Raw genomic sequence first — 17,981 nt, 5'->3', positions numbered from 1 at the left:
GCTGTCTGTCTGTCTCTCCCTCACTCTTGCTGTCTGTCTGTCTCTCCCTCACTCTTGCTGTCTGTCTGTCTTCCCCTCACTCTTGCTGTCTCTCTGTCTGTCTTCCCCTCACTCTCTCTGTCTCTCGGTCTTCCCCTGTGTGTCTCTCCCCCACTCTTGCTGTCTGTCTCTCCCTCACTCTTGCTGTCTGTCTGTCTCTCTCTCTGTCTTCCCCTCACTCTTGCTGTCTGTCTGTCTCTCTGTCTTCCCCTGTCTGTCTGTCTGTCTGTCTGTCTGTCCCTCACTCTTGCTGGCTCTCTGTCTTCCCCTCACTCTTGCTGTCTGTCTGTCTCTCTGTCTTCCCCTGTCTGTCTGTCTGTCTGTCTGTCTTTCCCTCACTCTGTGTGTGTGTGTGTGTGTGTGTGTGTGTGTGTCTCTCTCTCTCTCTCTCTCTCTCTCTCTCTCTCTCTCTCTCTCTCTCAGGTGTGGCGGTGGACAACAGGACAGTGTCTGATCTTAGAAGGCCATAAGGAACCAGTTAGAAAGTTTCATCTTCTGAACTCTTCCTCTGCTTTGCTCTCATGGTCATTTGATGGCACTGTAAAGGTAACAGTCAACAGAGCTGTGTGTTAATGTTACATAACGTCTTATAACAGGCCACAGGGAAGAGATTCCTCTCAGTAACATGAGGGATGATGTACAGTGAGCCGGTCGTTATTGTGAAATAAACCCTGACGGCGTGATTCAGGACCCTGACGTGAAGTGGAGGAGTCTTTAATCATCCTGTAAGGGGTTTATTTCTCAATAACGATCAGCTCACTGTACATTATCCCGCTTGTTACACGGCTATTCTCTCTAAAGAAATCAATCATTTGACACAAAATGGTGTTTTCTGATGGCTTGTTTGTTTGTTTGTTTGTTTGTTTAGCCACAGGGTGTCTCCCATGAGTTGATGATGTGAATTTGATTATTAAAGCAATAAAATTTACCAAACTTCTTTCTGCAGATTGTGATCGGACATAGTCCTCTGGAGTCTATGATCAGAACGGTATCCATAGCGACAGTCTGTTATTCATAGCAGCGTTCTGCTATTCAGAAATAACAGACCGTAGAATGCTGTAACTGACCAATCAGAATCAAATATTCAACAAAGTCATATAGTAAATAAATAATAATTAAAATGCCTGTTGGCATCTGTTTAAATAAAAAATAATTATCGTGGACGTATGGTGCTATTACATGTTCACTTATTGGTTACAGTGGGGCCCAAAGGTCTGGGTCCACTCACCCTTCATCTAAACCTCCCATCTAAACAAAGTCCCTCCCTCAGTGCAACTGTGTGATGATGTAGCTTCATGATCCAGAAAGGGCTTGTAGAGGTGCAGCGAGTTCTGCTCCACATCACCAGTCACACACCTGACTCCAGCCTGAGAAGCTGAGTGGGTTTGTAGAATTAGCATCCCGTTTGTGTGTGTAATTTTTTTTTTTTGTCTGTCTTTGTCAGGTGTGGGATCTGAAGTCAGGAGAGAAGCTCCAGGATCTGAAGTGCCATCAAGGTGCTGTTCTGTCCGGTGATGTATCTCCTGATGGACACCTCTTCACCACCACTTCAGCAGACAAGACGGCGAAGGTGAGGAAGAGGAGAAAGCCTTTAGAATTAATGACTTCCTGGGTCCTCGGTTCCATCCTGAGCTCAGGTTTCTGTTTTCTGTGCATGTTCTCCATGTGTCCCTGTTGGATTCATCTGCGTTTTTTGGTTTCTTCCCACGTTTCAAAACATGTGTCTGTGTGTGATGCCCTGAGATCCCATTCAGAATGTAATCCTGCCTTGTGCGCCCTACAATAAACTCTAGCTCCACCAAGACTACAATAAAGTGATTACTGAAAATCATTTTCTCTTTCTGAAGAAAACCAAGACTTGTTTTGCTCATTTTCATCTTAAATGTTTCAGCGGTGTCCCAAATAAACATAATAATCTAAAGTTAAAGCTAGACTGCCTTTCAGATTTTTCAAGTGTAGGTCATAAAAAGAATTTTCCCCAACACCTAATTATTTTTGTTTAGTGGACCGAAAGCTACTGAATTTGAATCAGAGACTTCCAATTTTATTAGTTTTTTAAAAATGGAACAATTAATGAATTTAGAGCCATGTGGCCCAAAATTCTCCACTATTTTTTCCTGCTTCACCATGACCCAATACAAGATACTACATCATGCATCACGTGGTGGGCTTTCCCTGTTTGCGCAAAGCATTGTGGGATACAAATTTGAAACAGGAGAGAAAAATGGAGGACGTGAGTGTGTGAATGAACCGTGAAAAACTGACTACAGTAACGGAAAGCGAGAAGAAAAGACGTTATGTTGCGAAGGAAAGGAAACGCAGGACCAAACTAGTAAATATCGGCGGTCAGCGAGCACCTCGGTGTGATCAGCTGCTCGTTTAGCGACAGAATGATGTAATGGTCAGTGCACGGTCAAAGGTAAGCCTGTAGATGGCAGTAATGCAACACTGTGGATGCCAGCTGCAGTAAAACCCAAAAGAAGAAGGTAAACCTGCGCATGCGCACACGTAGACCCCGAAGCCGCCGCCAGGCGCCGCTAAAACCGCCATTTAGAATTTGAGCCGCCGCCAGCCAATAATTTTGTAAGCCAATTTGAGCCGCTATCTAATAAAATTTGGCTGAGCCACTAAGAATTGTGTACATCAAATAATGGGTTTATCCACATCATGAGCTACAAGAAAAGTGACACAAACATGATCAACTGTACACACTAGTAGTAACACAATAGAGACGTATAGGCATACACTGTAGAGATTTAGAACTGATATCACAGCACAGAGAGCCACCACAAGCTTGCCGTTGTGACTACCTGTCTGGCTTCCCGCCCCTCACACCGTTACCACGATACACTGGGGAACCCGGGAACCCACCCAGAGCATCAATCGACTCCGATATCGACGAGATGGCTGCATTCTTTGCCGCTGCTGAGGGAAAGTGTAAAGGTATTTTTTTTTGTTTGTTTGTTTGTTTCACATACTTCGAGATTGATAAAAAAAAAAAGTACTCCACCACTCTACTTTCATCATAGTAAGATAGCTGCCAGTCCTTCACTGGTCATTGCTAGTGAGAGTAGATAGCTAGATGCCTTCCTCGAACAATCCAGATTAGCTTATTATTAGCACTGAACTACAATCTTGCTAGATTTATATTTACAATGAAGTAAGAGACCAGGGGACCTGTGGTAATTTGCTATTTATTCCCCCCATTTGTTTGATCCGTTCGCCCGGATATATGCCACACAGTGACGTCCAGTATCAGCCATTTGTAGCCATAAACATTTTGGTGGCTGCAGCAGCCATTAAGGTTTTGGCTGAGTCAGCTAGCCAGCCAATAATTTCATCAGCCAGCCATTATCCTGAAAACAAACGGCTTCGGGGTCTACGCACACGGACTTCCTGTGTCTGCTTGACTGCGCAAAGCGAGCGATTTCATGCACATTATTTGCTCAGGAATCCCCTCAAATTAAGTAACTTCCCGTATTTTTTTTTAGATAATTACAGAAATAAACATGGATCACAACTACTAAATTTCACAGATTTTATGAAATCGAAAGGCCGTCTAGCTTTAAATATACAATTGTATAATGTTTTCTAAGTCAATCATAATCATACACTAACCGATTTTATTTCACGTGAATGAACTTGGAACATTCTCCATTTACCATGAGAGGGGGCATAAGATTCAGGGAAGGGGGCGGAGCTTCCAGGAAGTATCCGTTTAATATCGGCGCATTCAAAACACCCCTGCAGGTCATTCCAGATTCATACTGTATGTGTATTGGATTATCTGTCATTTAGAGAAAAATATGCTCTTTTGGTGTATATTTGAGGGATAACTTGTACTAGTGTATGCCCTGAAGCTCCTACATGAAAATGTGTAGCAGTTTCTAGGTTTAATATACAACCCTAATTCCAAAAAAGTTGGGATGATGTGTAAATTGTAAATAAAAACAGAATGCGATGATTTGCAAATCATGGAAATCCAGTATTTCATTGAAAATAGTACAAAGACAACATATCAAATGTTGAAACTGATAAATTGTATTGTTTTTTTTGAAAAATATATGCTCATTTTGAATTTGATGTTAGCAACACGTTTCAGAAAACTCGGGACAGGGGCATGTTTACCACTGTGTTGCATCACCTGTACTTTTAACAACACTCTGTAAACATTTGGGAACTGAGGAGACCAATTGCTGTAGTTTTGAAAGAGAAATGTTGTCCCATTTTTGCCTGATATACAATTTTAGTCGCTCAACAGTTCTGGGTCTCCTTTGTCGTATTTTGCGCTTCATAATGCACCAAATGTTTTCAATGGGAGACGGGTTTGGACTGCAGGCAGGCCAGTTTAGCACCCGGACTCTTTTACTGCGGAGCCATGCGGTTTTAATATGTGCAGAAAGCAGTTTGGCATTGTCTTGCTGAAAGAAGGAAGGCCTTCCCTGAAAAAGATTTTGTCTGGATGGCAGCATATTGCTCTGAAAAGTGTATATCTCATTCAGCATTAATGATGCCTTCCCAGATGTACAAGCTACCCATGTCATGTGCACTAATGCACCCTCATACAATCACAGATGCTGGCTTTGGAACTGTGCACTGATAACAAGCCGGATGGTCTCCTTTCCTCTTTAACCTGGAGGACGTGGTGTCCATGATTTCTAAAAAGAATTTCTACTTTTGAGTCATCAGACCTCAGGACAATTTTCTACTTTGCCTCAGTCCATCGTAAAAGAGCTCGGGCCCAGAGAAGGTGGCGGTGTTTCTGGATATTGTTTATATCTGGTTTTAACTTGCCTTTGTGGATGCAGTAATGAACTGTTCTCACAGACGATGGTTTTCTGAAGTGTTCCTGAGCCCATACAGTGATTTCCACTACAGACATGTCTGCTTTTAACGCAGTGTCTCCTGAGGGCCTGAAGATCACAGACATCCAGTGTCAGTTTTCAGCCTTGTCTCTTGCATACAGAGATTTCTCCAGATTCTCTGAATCTTTTAATGATATTATGAACCATAGATGATGTGATCCCCAAATTATTTGCAATTTTACATTGAGGAACGTTATTCTTAAATTGTTGCACTGTTTGCCCACGCAGACTTTCACAGAGCGGTGAACCCCTCCCCATCTTTACTTCTGACAGACTCCGCCTCTCTGGGATGCTCTTTTTATACCCAGTCATGTTACTGACCTGCTGCCAATTAACCAGATCATTTTTTTTAAAGCATTACACAACTTTTTCAGTCTTTTGTTGCCCCGTCCAGCTTTTCTGAAACGTGTTGCTGACATCAAATTCAAAATGAGCATAGATTTTTCAAAAAACAATAAAATTTCTCAGTTTCAACATTTGATATGTTGTCTTTGTACTATTTTCAATGAAATATAGGCTTTCCATGATTTGCAAATCTTCACATTCTGTTTTTATTTATGTTTTACACAGTGTCCCAACTTTTTTGGAATTGCGGTTGTAATGAGTGATGAACGTCATATGAACACGATTTCCTTTAGCGACAGTAATATTGTTGTAATCATGCAAGTTTCTGTAATTTGCTCTTCGAGCGTGTGTGGAATGCAGTATGGCTCCGCGTTTGGTATGCTCATACAGCTGGAATGCTCATTAACTGTGCAGATTGTAGTCCAACATTGGTTAATTAACACTGTGGGCCATTACCCTGGGTGTATATACACACACCGACAATTTTTCTTTGTTCTCTCCGAGGTCAGTGCTGGTTTACTAATCTGCTTGCGTGTGAATAATGAGTGGAAGCCGTGTTTTGTTTTTCTGTATGCTAACGAGCTTTTCACTGACGTGCCACAATCATCGCTGTCTGAGCAACCTGCTTTAATTACAGGAGGGAATACTATCTGCTCGTAAGCCAATTTGTTGATTTCTCCCACTGTGATTGGATCAGCCATACCGTGAACACACCTGCCTTTGCTCCTGTCTGTATACTACTGATCCCAGAGCAACTTGACCATCGTAGAAAACTGACTTGTGTGCCCTCAGGTGTGGAGCTGTTCATCATGGAAGATGCAGTTCTTCTTGCAAGGCCACAAAGCATGTGTACGCAGCTGCCGGTTCTCATGGGACAACAAGCGCCTCGCTACTGGGGATGATAACGGCGAGATCAGGGTGAGTGAGGAATAAAAACAGGTCTCTACTCTAACGGAGTCTGAAGTTGGCATTAATATTCCTGGCACGTTAGCTAACCTGTTACCACGTATTTGCCTGCATCTGGCTAAAAGCATAACCTTTTATTATTTTTCAGTTGCATTAACACACAACCATTGTTGGGTCCAATATATGCTAGGAAAGTAGACACAGACTTCAGGACTCATTTATGAACAGAGGTGTTGAGGAGGGGGTTGGGGTTGGGAGGGGTTTGGGCATAAACTCCTGTGAGTGATGAGTCTCTATCAACACACATTTGAAAATGATTGTGGCTTCACAAACTCCGACTCAAGGGCGGGGCTTGGGGGAAGTGAACAGTCCACTTCTAATTAAAGGACATTAACTTGTGGGTGTGGGTTTTTTTTTTTTGTTTGTTTTTTTTTTAAATGTCATGACGTAAAGAAGTACCAAACGGCCTACTCTACATCAACATCAGCCTTGCAAGCTTCAGGATGATTTTAACCAATAGATGGCATTTTGAGCTATTTTCAACCTCCAAAGTGCACTTTGTAAAAAAAAAAAAAAATACAAATTGTAATTTTATAAATGCTAACACCAGCATTGATGTGTTTCATCACAATCCAGTCATATCATTTTAGTTTAAAGCTCAAAAAACACATTTCCATGTGCAGTACCTCATCTCATCTCATCTCATTATCTCTAGCTGCTTTATCCTGTTCTACAGGGTCGCAGGCAAGCTGGAGCCTATCCCAGCTGACTACGGGCGAAAGGCGGGGTACACCCTGGACAAGTCGCCAGGTCATCACAGGGCTGACACATAGACACAGACAACCATTCACACTCACATTCACACCTACGCTCAATTTAGAGTCACCAGTTAACCTAACCTGCATGTCTTTGGACTGTGGGGGAAACCGGAGCACCCGGAGGAAACCCACGCGGACACGGGGAGAACATGCAAACTCCACACAGAAAGGCCCTCACCAGCCATGGGGCTCGAACCCGGACCTTCTTGCTGTGAGGCGACAGCGCTAACCACTACACCACCGTGCCGCCCGTGCAGTACCTCTTTAAGGAAATATTAACGTGCCGTTAACCCAAAATCTTTATAAGCTGAGGCAGTGCAAACGGCAGAATTGAGGATTTATTTCTTCCAAGAATGAAAGCAGGCTTATTCTTCGTGTGCAACCACTGGACAAAAATAGTGTGATGTATAGTGGTGCTTGAAAGTTTGTGAACCCTTTAGAATTTTCTATATTTCTGCATAAATGACCTAAAACATCATCAGATTTTCACATAAGTCCTAAAAGTAGATAAAGCGAACCCAGTTAAACAAAAGAGACAAAAATATTATACTTGGTCATTTATTTATTGAGGAAAATGATCCAATATTGCATATCTGTGAGTGGCAAAAGTATGTGAACCTTTGCTTTCAGTATCTGGTGTGACCCCCTTGTGCAGCAATAACTGCAACTAAATTTTTCTGGTAACTGTTGATCAGTCCTGCACACCGGCTTGGAGGAATTTTAGCCCATTCCTCCGTACAGAACAGCTTCAACTCTGGGATGTTGGTGGGTTTCCTCACGTGAACTGCTCGCTTCAGGTCCTTCCACAACATTTCCATTGGATTAAAGTCAGGACTTTGACTTGGCCATTCCAAAACATTAACTTTATTCTTCTTTAGCCATTCTTTGGTAGAACGACTTGTGTGCTTAGGGTCGTTGTGTTGCTGCATGACCCACCTTCTCTTGAGATTCAGTTCATGGACAGATGTCCTGACATTTTCCTTTAGAATCTGCTGGTATAATTCAGAATTCATTGTTCCATCAATGATGGCAAGCCGTCCTGGCCCAGATGCAGCAAAACAGGCCCAAACCATGATACTACCACCACCATGTTTCACAGATGGGATAAGGTTCTTATGCTGGAATGCAGTGTTTTCCTTTCTCCAAACATAACGCTTCTCATTTAAACCAAAAAGTTCTATTTTGGTCTCATCCGTCCACAAAACATTTTTCCAGTAGCTTTCTGGCTTGTCCACATGATCTTTAGCAAACTGCAGACGAGCAGCAATGTTCTTTTTGGAGAGCAGTGGCTTTCTCCTTGCAACCCTGCCATGCACACCATTGTTGTTCAGTGTTCTCCTGATGGTGAACTCATGAACATTTAACATTAGCCAATGTGAGAGAGGCCTTCAGTTGCTTAGAAGTTACCCTGGGGTCCTTTGTGACCTCATCGACTGTTACACGCCTTGCTCTTGGAGTGATCTTTTTTGGTCGACCACTCCTGGGGAGGGTAACAATGGTCTTGAATTTCCTCCATTTGTACACAATCTGTCTGACTGTGGATTGGTGGAGTCCAAACTCTTTACAGATGGTTTTGTAACCTTTTCCAGCCTGATGGGCATCAACAACACTTTTTCTGAGGTCCTCAGAAATCTCCTTTGTTCGTGCCATGATACACTTTCACAAACATGTGTGGAAGTGTATCAGACTTTGATAGATCCCTGTTCTTTAAATAAAACAGGGTGCCCACTCACACCTGATTGTCATCCCATTGATTGAAAACACCTGACTCTAATTTCACCTTCAAATTAACTGCTAATCCTAGAGGTTCACGTACTTTTGCCACTCTCAGATATGTAATATTAGATCATTTTCCGCAATAAATAAATGACCAAGTATAATATTTTTGTCTCATTTGTTTAACTGGGTTCTCTTTATCTACTTTTAGGACTTGTGTGAAAATCTGATGTTGTTTTAGGTCATATTTATGCAGAAATACAGAAAATTCTAAAGGGTTCACAAACTTTCAAGCACCACTTCATGCACCCGCCACCATGTTGGATGATATACAAATCCAGAATGCCCTCTTGCGCGAACAATAACTGTGATGCAGCTCTCATCTCATCTCATCTCATCTCATCTCATTATCTGTAGCCGCTTTATCCTGTCCTACAGGGTCGCAGGCAAGCTGGAGCCTATCCCAGCTGACTACGGGCGAAAGGCGGGGTACACCCTGGACAAGTCGCCAGGTCATCACAGGGCCGACACATAGACACAGACAACCATTCACACTCACATTCACACCTACGGTCAATTTAGAGTCACCAGTTAACCTAACCTGCATGTCTTTGGACTGTGGGGGAAACCGGAGCACCCGGAGGAAACCCACGTGGACACGGGGAGAACATGCAAACTCCACACAGAAAGGCCCTCGCCGGCCACGGGGCTCGAACCCAGGACCTTCTTGCTGTGAGGCAACAGCGCTAACCACTACACCACCGTGCCGCCCCGTGATGCATCTCTGACTTTCTCAAAATATTATGATTCTCTGGAGTCCTCTGCCAAGTCAAGATTCGGAGGAAAAAGTTGATATTTGTGGCTTTGACCCATATGTATGTTAAATCCGTCCGATTATACAGAATACCTTGATATTGTGAACTCTCTCGTTCTACAAAAAAAAAAGAAGAGGGTGCATAAGTAAAACGAAGTTACTGGAATGGCATCGCTGATATCTCACCTGGCAAAGCTGACCCACATTGTTCTCCTTGTGTATCCAAACTCACTAAGGTTTGTGCTGCATCTAATCTGGCTTTCTTGGCAGATCTTTCATTTCTCTTGTTGCTTCTCGATACTGCGAGATGAGTTTATATCGTGTCCTAATTTGAGTGTGGGTGCCCAGTCTGGATTTGTTTTATTGCGTAGGTTTACCGGTGCTCCTGCAAGGTGAGAAGCAGAGTGTTCATGCTAAAGCTCAAAAGTTCAATTTAATCAGCAGAAAACACAGCTTTAATTAGCAATGAACTCTTACCAGATATAAAGTGGTCACCACACACGCGGGTGTAATTAGCTTTTTCATCAGTTAAGTCCTTACGATGTATGTTTTTGAACCACAGCATGCGCATGGCGTTCTCTGGACAGTTCATCTGTTTTGTCACCGTTTTTAATTATTTTGGTAAATCTGACGAACTGTTTCTCTTTGTCATGCGTAGCATTATTATCGCAATTACTGTATATAGCGCACAAATGTCTTTCTTCAAAGGCAATGAAATCAAAAGAAAATCACGAAGCATTGCAACAAATCACAAGTGAAGCACCGCTATATTGGTTATCATCCAACATGGCGGACTTCCGGTTTGGAAAATGAGCATGACGTCACACGCACACGAAGAATATGTAGGTTCTCTTTGCCACCTGGTTCATGTTAACAAACGTCGTCATGGTTTGGCCCCTACTAGCTGAGAAACTCTGTCGATTAGCGGTAAAATTATTTTTACTCAGTTTTTGTGTCAGACCATTTTCCTTTGAACTCACTTATATTATACTGGATGGACGACACTGAATTCGCCTCTGTAAATTCTCTTCAAATTCTGTTCTTTTCAGGGGCTGTGAGTGCACTTTTAGGATATTAGTACTCTGCTTGTTATTGCTACTCGCTATGCACTGGTCCTGTGGTGGGGCGGGGTGTTTTTTGTTTTATTTATTTATTTATTTATTTATTTATTTTTATTTGTGGTTACCATACTGCAGAAATTAAAATAGAGAAAATGAATATAATAGAAAGGGAAACTTTTGCATGTTGTTTATTATTATTATTATTATTATTATTAGGCGGCACGGTGGTGTAGTGGTTAGCGCTGTCGCCTCACAGCAAGAAGGTCCGGGTTCAAGCCCCGTGGCCGGCGAGGGCCTTTCTGTGCGGAGTTTGTATGTTCTCCCCATGTCCGCGTGGGTTTCCTCCGGGTGCTCCGGTTTCCCCCACAGTCCAAAGACATGCAGGTTAGGTTAACTGGTGACTCTAAATTGACCGTAGGTGTGAATGTGAGTGTGAATGGTTGTCTGTGTCTATGTGTCAGCCCTGTGATGACCTGGCGACTTGTCCAGGGTGTACCCCGCCTTTCGCCCGTAGTCAGCTGGGATAGGCTCCAGCTTGCCTGCGACCCTGTAGAAGGATAAAGCGGCTACAGATAATGAGATGAGATGAGATTATTAGGCGGCACGGTGGTGTAGTGGTTAGCGCTGTCGCCTCACAGCAAGAAGGTCCGGGTTCGAGCCCCGTGGCCGGCGACGGCCTTTCTGTGCGGAGTTTGCATGTTCTCCCCGTGTCCGTGTGGGTTTCCTCCGGGTGCTCTTGGTTTCCCCCACAGTCCAAAGACATGCAGGTTAGGTTAACTGGTGACTCTAAATTGAGCGTAGGTGTGAATGTGAGTGTGAATGGTTGTCTGTGTCTATGTGTCAGCCCTGTGATGACCTGGCGACTTGTCCAGGGTGTACCCCGCCTTTCGCCCGTAGTCAGCTGGGATAGACTCCAGCTCGCCTGCGACCCTGTAGAACAGGATAAAGCGGCTACAGATGATATGAGATTATTATTATTATTATACCCCCGCTCCGAACGGGGGAGGGTGGAGGGTATACCTACTGCTTTACCTCTGTCCGTCTGTCTGTCCGTATCTCCATCCGTCCAAAACACCCTTTTTCTCAGCAACCACAAATCATAGCCACTTGGTACCAAACTTCAGCTTGGGGTTCTATACCGACTAAATGTATTTACGAAACACACGGTGGATTTACAAAATTTTCGTAACGTTTTTCTCAGCAACTACAAATCACAACTGCTTGATATTTGTTACCAAGCTTCAGCTTGGGGTTCTATACCGTGTATACCGTTTTCAGGTCTGTCCCATATCGACTTCCTGTTTACCGACTGAATGTATTTACGAAACACACAGGGTGGATTTACAAAATTTTTGTAATGTTTTTCTCAGCAACTACAAATCACAACTGCTTGATATTTGGTGCCAAGCTTCAGCTTGGGGTTCTATACCATGTATACCGTTTTCAGGTCTGTCCCACATCGACTTCCTGTTTACCGGCTGAATGTATTTACGAAACATTTATATAGAGTGGATTTTGACACTATTTCAAGAAGCAAAATGCTATTTCAAAATGACAGTTTACCAGGATGTTATGTGAAACCCCTGGGGAGAACACTGCTCTTTACTCGCTTGTTTCAGGGTTAATTATTTGTTGAAGTCAACATTCATAATAAGCGTCCTGTTCCTTCGATTGCTTGCATTCTGATATAAGCGAGAGCGTGGAGATACGTAAGTGAGCAGTAGCTCACAGTTGATCTTGTTTTCACTTTAAAACACTCCAAGTTGGGTCAATGGACGCGGGTGTCATACTTTGCAATCTTTGTCCCTGCAAGTTTGTCTTGGCGAATCTTTAACCTAATATTTTCAATAACAAAACACACTTATAGTGCTCATCATACTGAGATTTAACCCTTTTCAGCAGCTTTCTGGCGTTCCATTTGTCAGGCAGAATAGAAATCAACTTACTGGACATTTTCAATCAGGATAAACAAATGAATTATTTTATCTCCACAGGGCTGTAATAAGATTATTCAGGGCGCTGTTGGATTCCTGTGTGTAGAATATCAAGACTATGTGTTGAGCTGCTGGTGAGCAGGGCGATGGGGAAGGTGAAGGGTGTGAGACCCTGCTGGGCAAATAATTCACACTTCTCCACAGTAACGTTGGCACTGACACAAAACGGTCAGCTTTTTTGAGAGTAAAACACAATATTCAACTGCCAAAATGAAATTCTAACATTTAAGACAAATTCAGTGCTGAACTCTGGCAAACAGATTAATTCTATTTGGCTCAAAAGATGGAAAGTGTGTGGTTTGTCAAAGCATGACTAGAATGTGGATGTTGATTGGCTAAGACTGTCTATGTTCATCCTGGATGATGGTTAGCTTCATAAAATCAAGTTTACCTGAAATTATCTGTGCGCTTGGAGCAATCAGAGTGACCTTTTTTTCTTTTCTTTTCTTCAAAAATCATGAAAAGGTCTGGAGGAAGAGAATTATGAATGTGGCTTCACAAAGAAGTTTGTATCTAATGCTGTTATTAAATTTGACTTGAGCATGCACAAATAAACACAAAAATCTTCAAGACTTCACTGGCCCAAGTGGAACGCATGGGAAGTGAAGGTATTTTGAAGTGTGTGTGTGTGTGTTCTCTTCTCTTTATTTTGAATTTGTATAACCAATTATTGGAACGTTCCTGTATAAGGGATGGGAGGGGGGAGGTGGATACCAGCTGTGTTATGTTCTATTAATGCTCATAAGCCTTTGAAAAGCAGCCATCAGCTTTCTAATGAGGAAAGAAGGGCAGCGGGGTTTTTCTCTGTCACACTTCCACACATCACACACCGCTACATCACACACTGCTACATCACACACCGCCACACAACGCACGCCGCTACATCACACACCGCCACACAACGCACGCCGCTACATCACACACCGCCACACAACGCACGCCGCTACATCACACACCGCCACACAACGCACGCCGCTACATCACACACCGCCACACAACGCACGCCGCTACATCACACACCGCCACACAACGCACGCCGCTACATCACACACCGCCACACAACGCACGCCGCTACATCACACACCGCCACACAACGCACGCCGCTACATCACACACCGCCACACAACGCACGCCGCTACATCACACACCGCCACACAACGCACGCCGCTACATCACACACCGCCACACAACGCACGCCGCTACATCACACACCGCCACACAACGCACGCCGCTACATTACACACCGCCACACAACGCACGCCGCTACATCACACACCGCCACACAACACTGACTTCAACTTCCACTCTTTTAACTCAGGCTTGCTTTCTTCTTTAATCCTTTCTGCTCCTCTCATAGTTTTGGCAACAGCAAGAAGTATCAACCATTTCCTCTCTCTGTCTCTCTCTCTCTCACCATGTCTCCTCTCTCCCACTGTCTTCCATGCTCATTTTATCACGCTCTCTCTCACTCCTACTGTCTCCCACTCTCTCACTTTATCACTCACTCTATCTCTCTCTCGCTGTCTCCCACTCTCTCACTTTATCATTGTGTCTCTCTCTCTCTCTCTCTCTCTCTCCTCCCCACTGTCTCACTTTATCTCTGTCTGTCTGTCTGTCTGTCTGTCTGTCTGTCTCTCTCTCTCTCTCTCTCTCTCTCTCTCTCTCCCCTTCTGTCTCCCATTCTCTCACTTTATCACTGTCTCTCTCTCCTACTGTCTCCCACTCCCACTTTTTCTCTCTCTCTCTCACTCCCACTGTCTCCCACTCTCTCACTTTATCACTGTCTCTCTCCTACTGTCTGTCTGTCTCTCTCTCCCCCACTGTCTCACTTTATCTCTGTCTGTCTGCCTGTCTGTCTGTCTCTCTCTCTCCTACTGTCTCCCACTCTCTCACTTTATCACTGTGTCTCTCTCTCTCCTACTGTCTGTCTGTCTGTCTCTCTCTCTCCTCATCACTGTCTCTCTCCTACTGTCTCTCACTTTCTCTCTCCCACTCTCACTTTATCACTCTCTGCCCCACTCACTCTCCTTCTGTCTCCCACTCTCTCACTATCACTGTCTCTTACTCTGTCTCCCACTCTCTGCCCTACTCTGTCTCTCTGTCTCCCACTCTCTGCCCTACTCTGTCTCACTGTCTCCCACTCTCTCAATTTATGACTGTTTTTGACTGTGAGAAAGAGCTTTAGAGTTCTGTTGTGTAAACTGTGATGGCTGTACTGCGTCCTTAAACATGGTGTTCAGAGAAACTGAGAGATGGAAGCATCGGGGTTTTTTTCTGTAATCCAAGCCTCCACCATCACATTTCTCTAACTGGTTTTATTTTTACACTGGTTGTTTTGGCAAGGACAAGGAGAATGACGTTTAGTTCCCATAGAAACCAAGCATGTTGTCATTTCCCTCTGTGCTGTGGTACACTGTGTACTGGTACATTTGGCTAGTACTGGTCTGTTACAGTGTACAAGCACGATTGCAGCAAACATAAAATGCTTGCACACGATATTACACACAGCGGGCATGGATATGGATCCGGTTAGTTTGTTGCTGTAAACCGAACTTCAAAAGCTCCTGCAAGATGACATGAACATGAACACAGCTTTGCTGGGCTGTGGTTTTTTTTTTTTTTTTTTTTTTCTGAACTCTAATCTAATGTATCGATAGATTTAAACAACCCAGCATTCCATGTCGAGCATGCCATCATTTCAAAATGGTTAAATATGGCGGTGCTTGAGTAGCATGATGGAACAGCATTTGCCCTATCGTCAATATGATAATAGTCCTAAGGAGGAAGTGTGTTTCCATGGACACGACCCAGGCCTGGTGATTATGGATCAAATTTCATCAGCAGCACAGTCCACACAGACAGTCCACTCGGCACACGAATTTTACAACCACATGGACATGTGCGAAACTGAGCGTGCAGTAATGCGCTGATCCAGTAGGTGGGAGTAGCTGCAGATGGTGACCCAGGAAAGTTGAAGTATGAAATGCAGAAGAACATTTTTAAACCACTGGCACATGGTCAAGCGAAAGCAAAATCCTCTGGTCTTCGTACTACTTCTTCCAACATCCGCATTAAACATGCTAGCTCTTCTTCTCTCAGGGTTGCCATGTTGCAAACTGTCACCCGTTCTTGTTTTTATCTTCTTCTTGCGCACTTTTGTGTCCGCCAAAACATAGTCCCACCCCCACCCTACCCCCCTCCGTGACCTAGTGAACCAGTATCAGGATGTATTTATTCATAGAGACTTCAAAACATTTCTGGAAGTCACTCTGGATATGGGCATCTGCCAAATGCTATAAATGTAAGTATAAGCCAGACGATGCCACAGCCATCTGTGGCCAGAGTCCAAGAGAGCAATGGCTGTGTGTGTATGGGGGAGGGGAATTTACCCCCCGGCAATCACAGACACACTAGACAGTTGTGGGTGTTTGTGAGGTCATGCATGATGAAGGCAGTGGATGGAGCTTTTCTCCGAGTGGGATGCCACCTTGTGATGCTGCATGAGCAGCAGTTTGAAAAGATACTGGCTTACAATGTCTCTGTGGGAGTGTGATTAGCTTTCTCCCTCCCTGACTGATAGCTGTCATATGGTAGGTGAATTGGCCAAGACCAAATAAGGGAGAAATCCTACGCCATTCAGGACTTGTCAAGTACAAGTTCAAATTTCAATTCAAGGTGAGCGTTTGTGTCAGTGCCATCACATGCTCACGCTCTGTCTGTCTGTCTCCCTCTCTCTTTGTCTCTGTCTGTCTGTCTGTCTCTCTCTCTCTCTCTCTCTCTCTCTTTGTCTGTCTCTCTCTCTCTCCCTGTCTCTGTGTGTGTCTCTCTGTGTGTCTCCCTATCTGTCTGTCTGTCTCTCTCTGTCTGTCTGTCTCCCTGTCTGTCTGTGTCTGTGTCTCCCTGTCTCTGTCTCTCTCTCTCTGTCTGTCTGTCTGTCTGTCTGTCTGTGTCTCCCTGTCTGTCTGTGTCTCTCTTTCTGTCTCCCTGTCCGTCTGTCTCTCTCTGTCTCCCCGTGCGTCTGTGTGTCTGTCTGTGTGTGTGTCTCTCTCTCTGTGTCTCCCGGTGTGTCTGTCTGCCTGTCTCTCTCTCTGTCTGTGTCTGTCTGTCTCTCTCTCTTTCTGTGTCTCCCTGTCTGTCTGTCTGTCTGTCTGTCTCTCTCTCTCTCTCTCTCTCTCTCTCTCTGTGTCTGCCTCATGACCTCTACTGAAAGGAACACACACGCGCACACTAAGTTATTCCACAAAATCAAGTCGTACATGAGCTGATGGCAACAAGGCGCGTAGCACCAAGTTGGCTATAAGCCATGTATGACAAGATTGAGTGGAATAATTGTTTTATTCTCTCCACATTCACTGGATTTTGAGAAACCGAGCATTTTTTTATTTTTTGCAATTTCAATAAATAAAATCGTTATACAAAATTTCCAACAAAATAATTTCTGCCTCGGACGTAAACAAACCAGTGAAATAACGGGATCAATTTGTGAAAAATGCGATAATTCTTGAAAAAATTTTAAGAGATACGTTCTTACCATCAAATACTTTTATTCCATATTTTGTTGTTTTGTATTTTTGGGTTTTTTTTTCCACTTCTTCTTTAGGTTTTTGTTTTTTTTTTGGGGATGGTTGACAAACCAACTTAAAGGTGCATTACTGCCACCGACTGGGCTGGAGTGTGAACCAGGCGATATTGGGGAGGGGGAAAAAAGACAAAAAACTATTTTCTTTTAGCCATTTCTGTTTCTTTTAAATACTTGATGATGATTTTTGGGGTTTTGTTTTTGAGTAGCGTTTTTATTTCGTCCTTGGTTGGTTCAGCAACATGCTCTGCCATTTTGTTTTTCTCTGCTCACGGTATATAAGCTGATATCCTAGTAGTAGAGCAGCTAATCAGAGCGCACGATTGCTCATATCCAGTGAATGTGGATAGAATAAATGTGCGTGTATATACTGTAAGTAGACTGCCAATAACAAGACACGGGTGAGAACGAGCACACATTACCTGCAGGCTTGACCATGCCCCCTCTGCCACAGGCTCATAATGTGTTTTTCCTTCTTATTTATCTTACACGCAGCTATGGAACATATTGAATGGAAACCTGCTGAAGATCTGCTCCCGGGAGAGCAAGGACTCGATGGATTCCTTCCATGGAGGCTGGGTGACTGATTTGCACTTCTCTCCTGATAACAAGGTCCTCGTATCTACTGGAGGATACGTCAAGGTATAAACACAAACACACAACTTGGGTCCTGACCAGATCAAGTACGTATTGTATAAAGCCTGTGGCTGTAAAAAGATCCAGATACCGGTCCGATTACTTGGGCAAAGAGCTTTAACGATCTTATTTTGCAAGTAATACAGTGAAGTGCTATACTTGTACTATATTATTTAGGTTTTATGTCTCTCCTCAACCTTGGTTACTA

General features: G+C 43.7%; 1 protein-coding gene across 2 annotated transcripts in view; it reads left to right on the top strand.

The window, feature by feature from the left end:
- Window positions 1-17,981, top strand: part of apaf1 (apoptotic peptidase activating factor 1) — a 143,445-nt gene that overhangs the window by 79,526 nt on the left and 45,938 nt on the right. For both annotated transcript variants that reach the window (XM_060914288.1, XM_060914289.1), the window contains exons 23-26: window positions 463-585; window positions 1,484-1,609; window positions 6,042-6,167; window positions 17,633-17,779. In XM_060914288.1, the coding sequence (XP_060770271.1) occupies window positions 463-585; window positions 1,484-1,609; window positions 6,042-6,167; window positions 17,633-17,779 (522 nt within the window). The remainder of the gene's footprint in view (window positions 1-462; window positions 586-1,483; window positions 1,610-6,041; window positions 6,168-17,632; window positions 17,780-17,981) is intronic.

This window comes from Neoarius graeffei, chromosome 2 (genome assembly GCF_027579695.1).
Source record: "Neoarius graeffei isolate fNeoGra1 chromosome 2, fNeoGra1.pri, whole genome shotgun sequence".
Lineage (NCBI taxonomy): Eukaryota > Metazoa > Chordata > Actinopteri > Siluriformes > Ariidae > Neoarius > Neoarius graeffei.
This window is presented reverse-complemented; position numbering and strand designations above follow the sequence as displayed.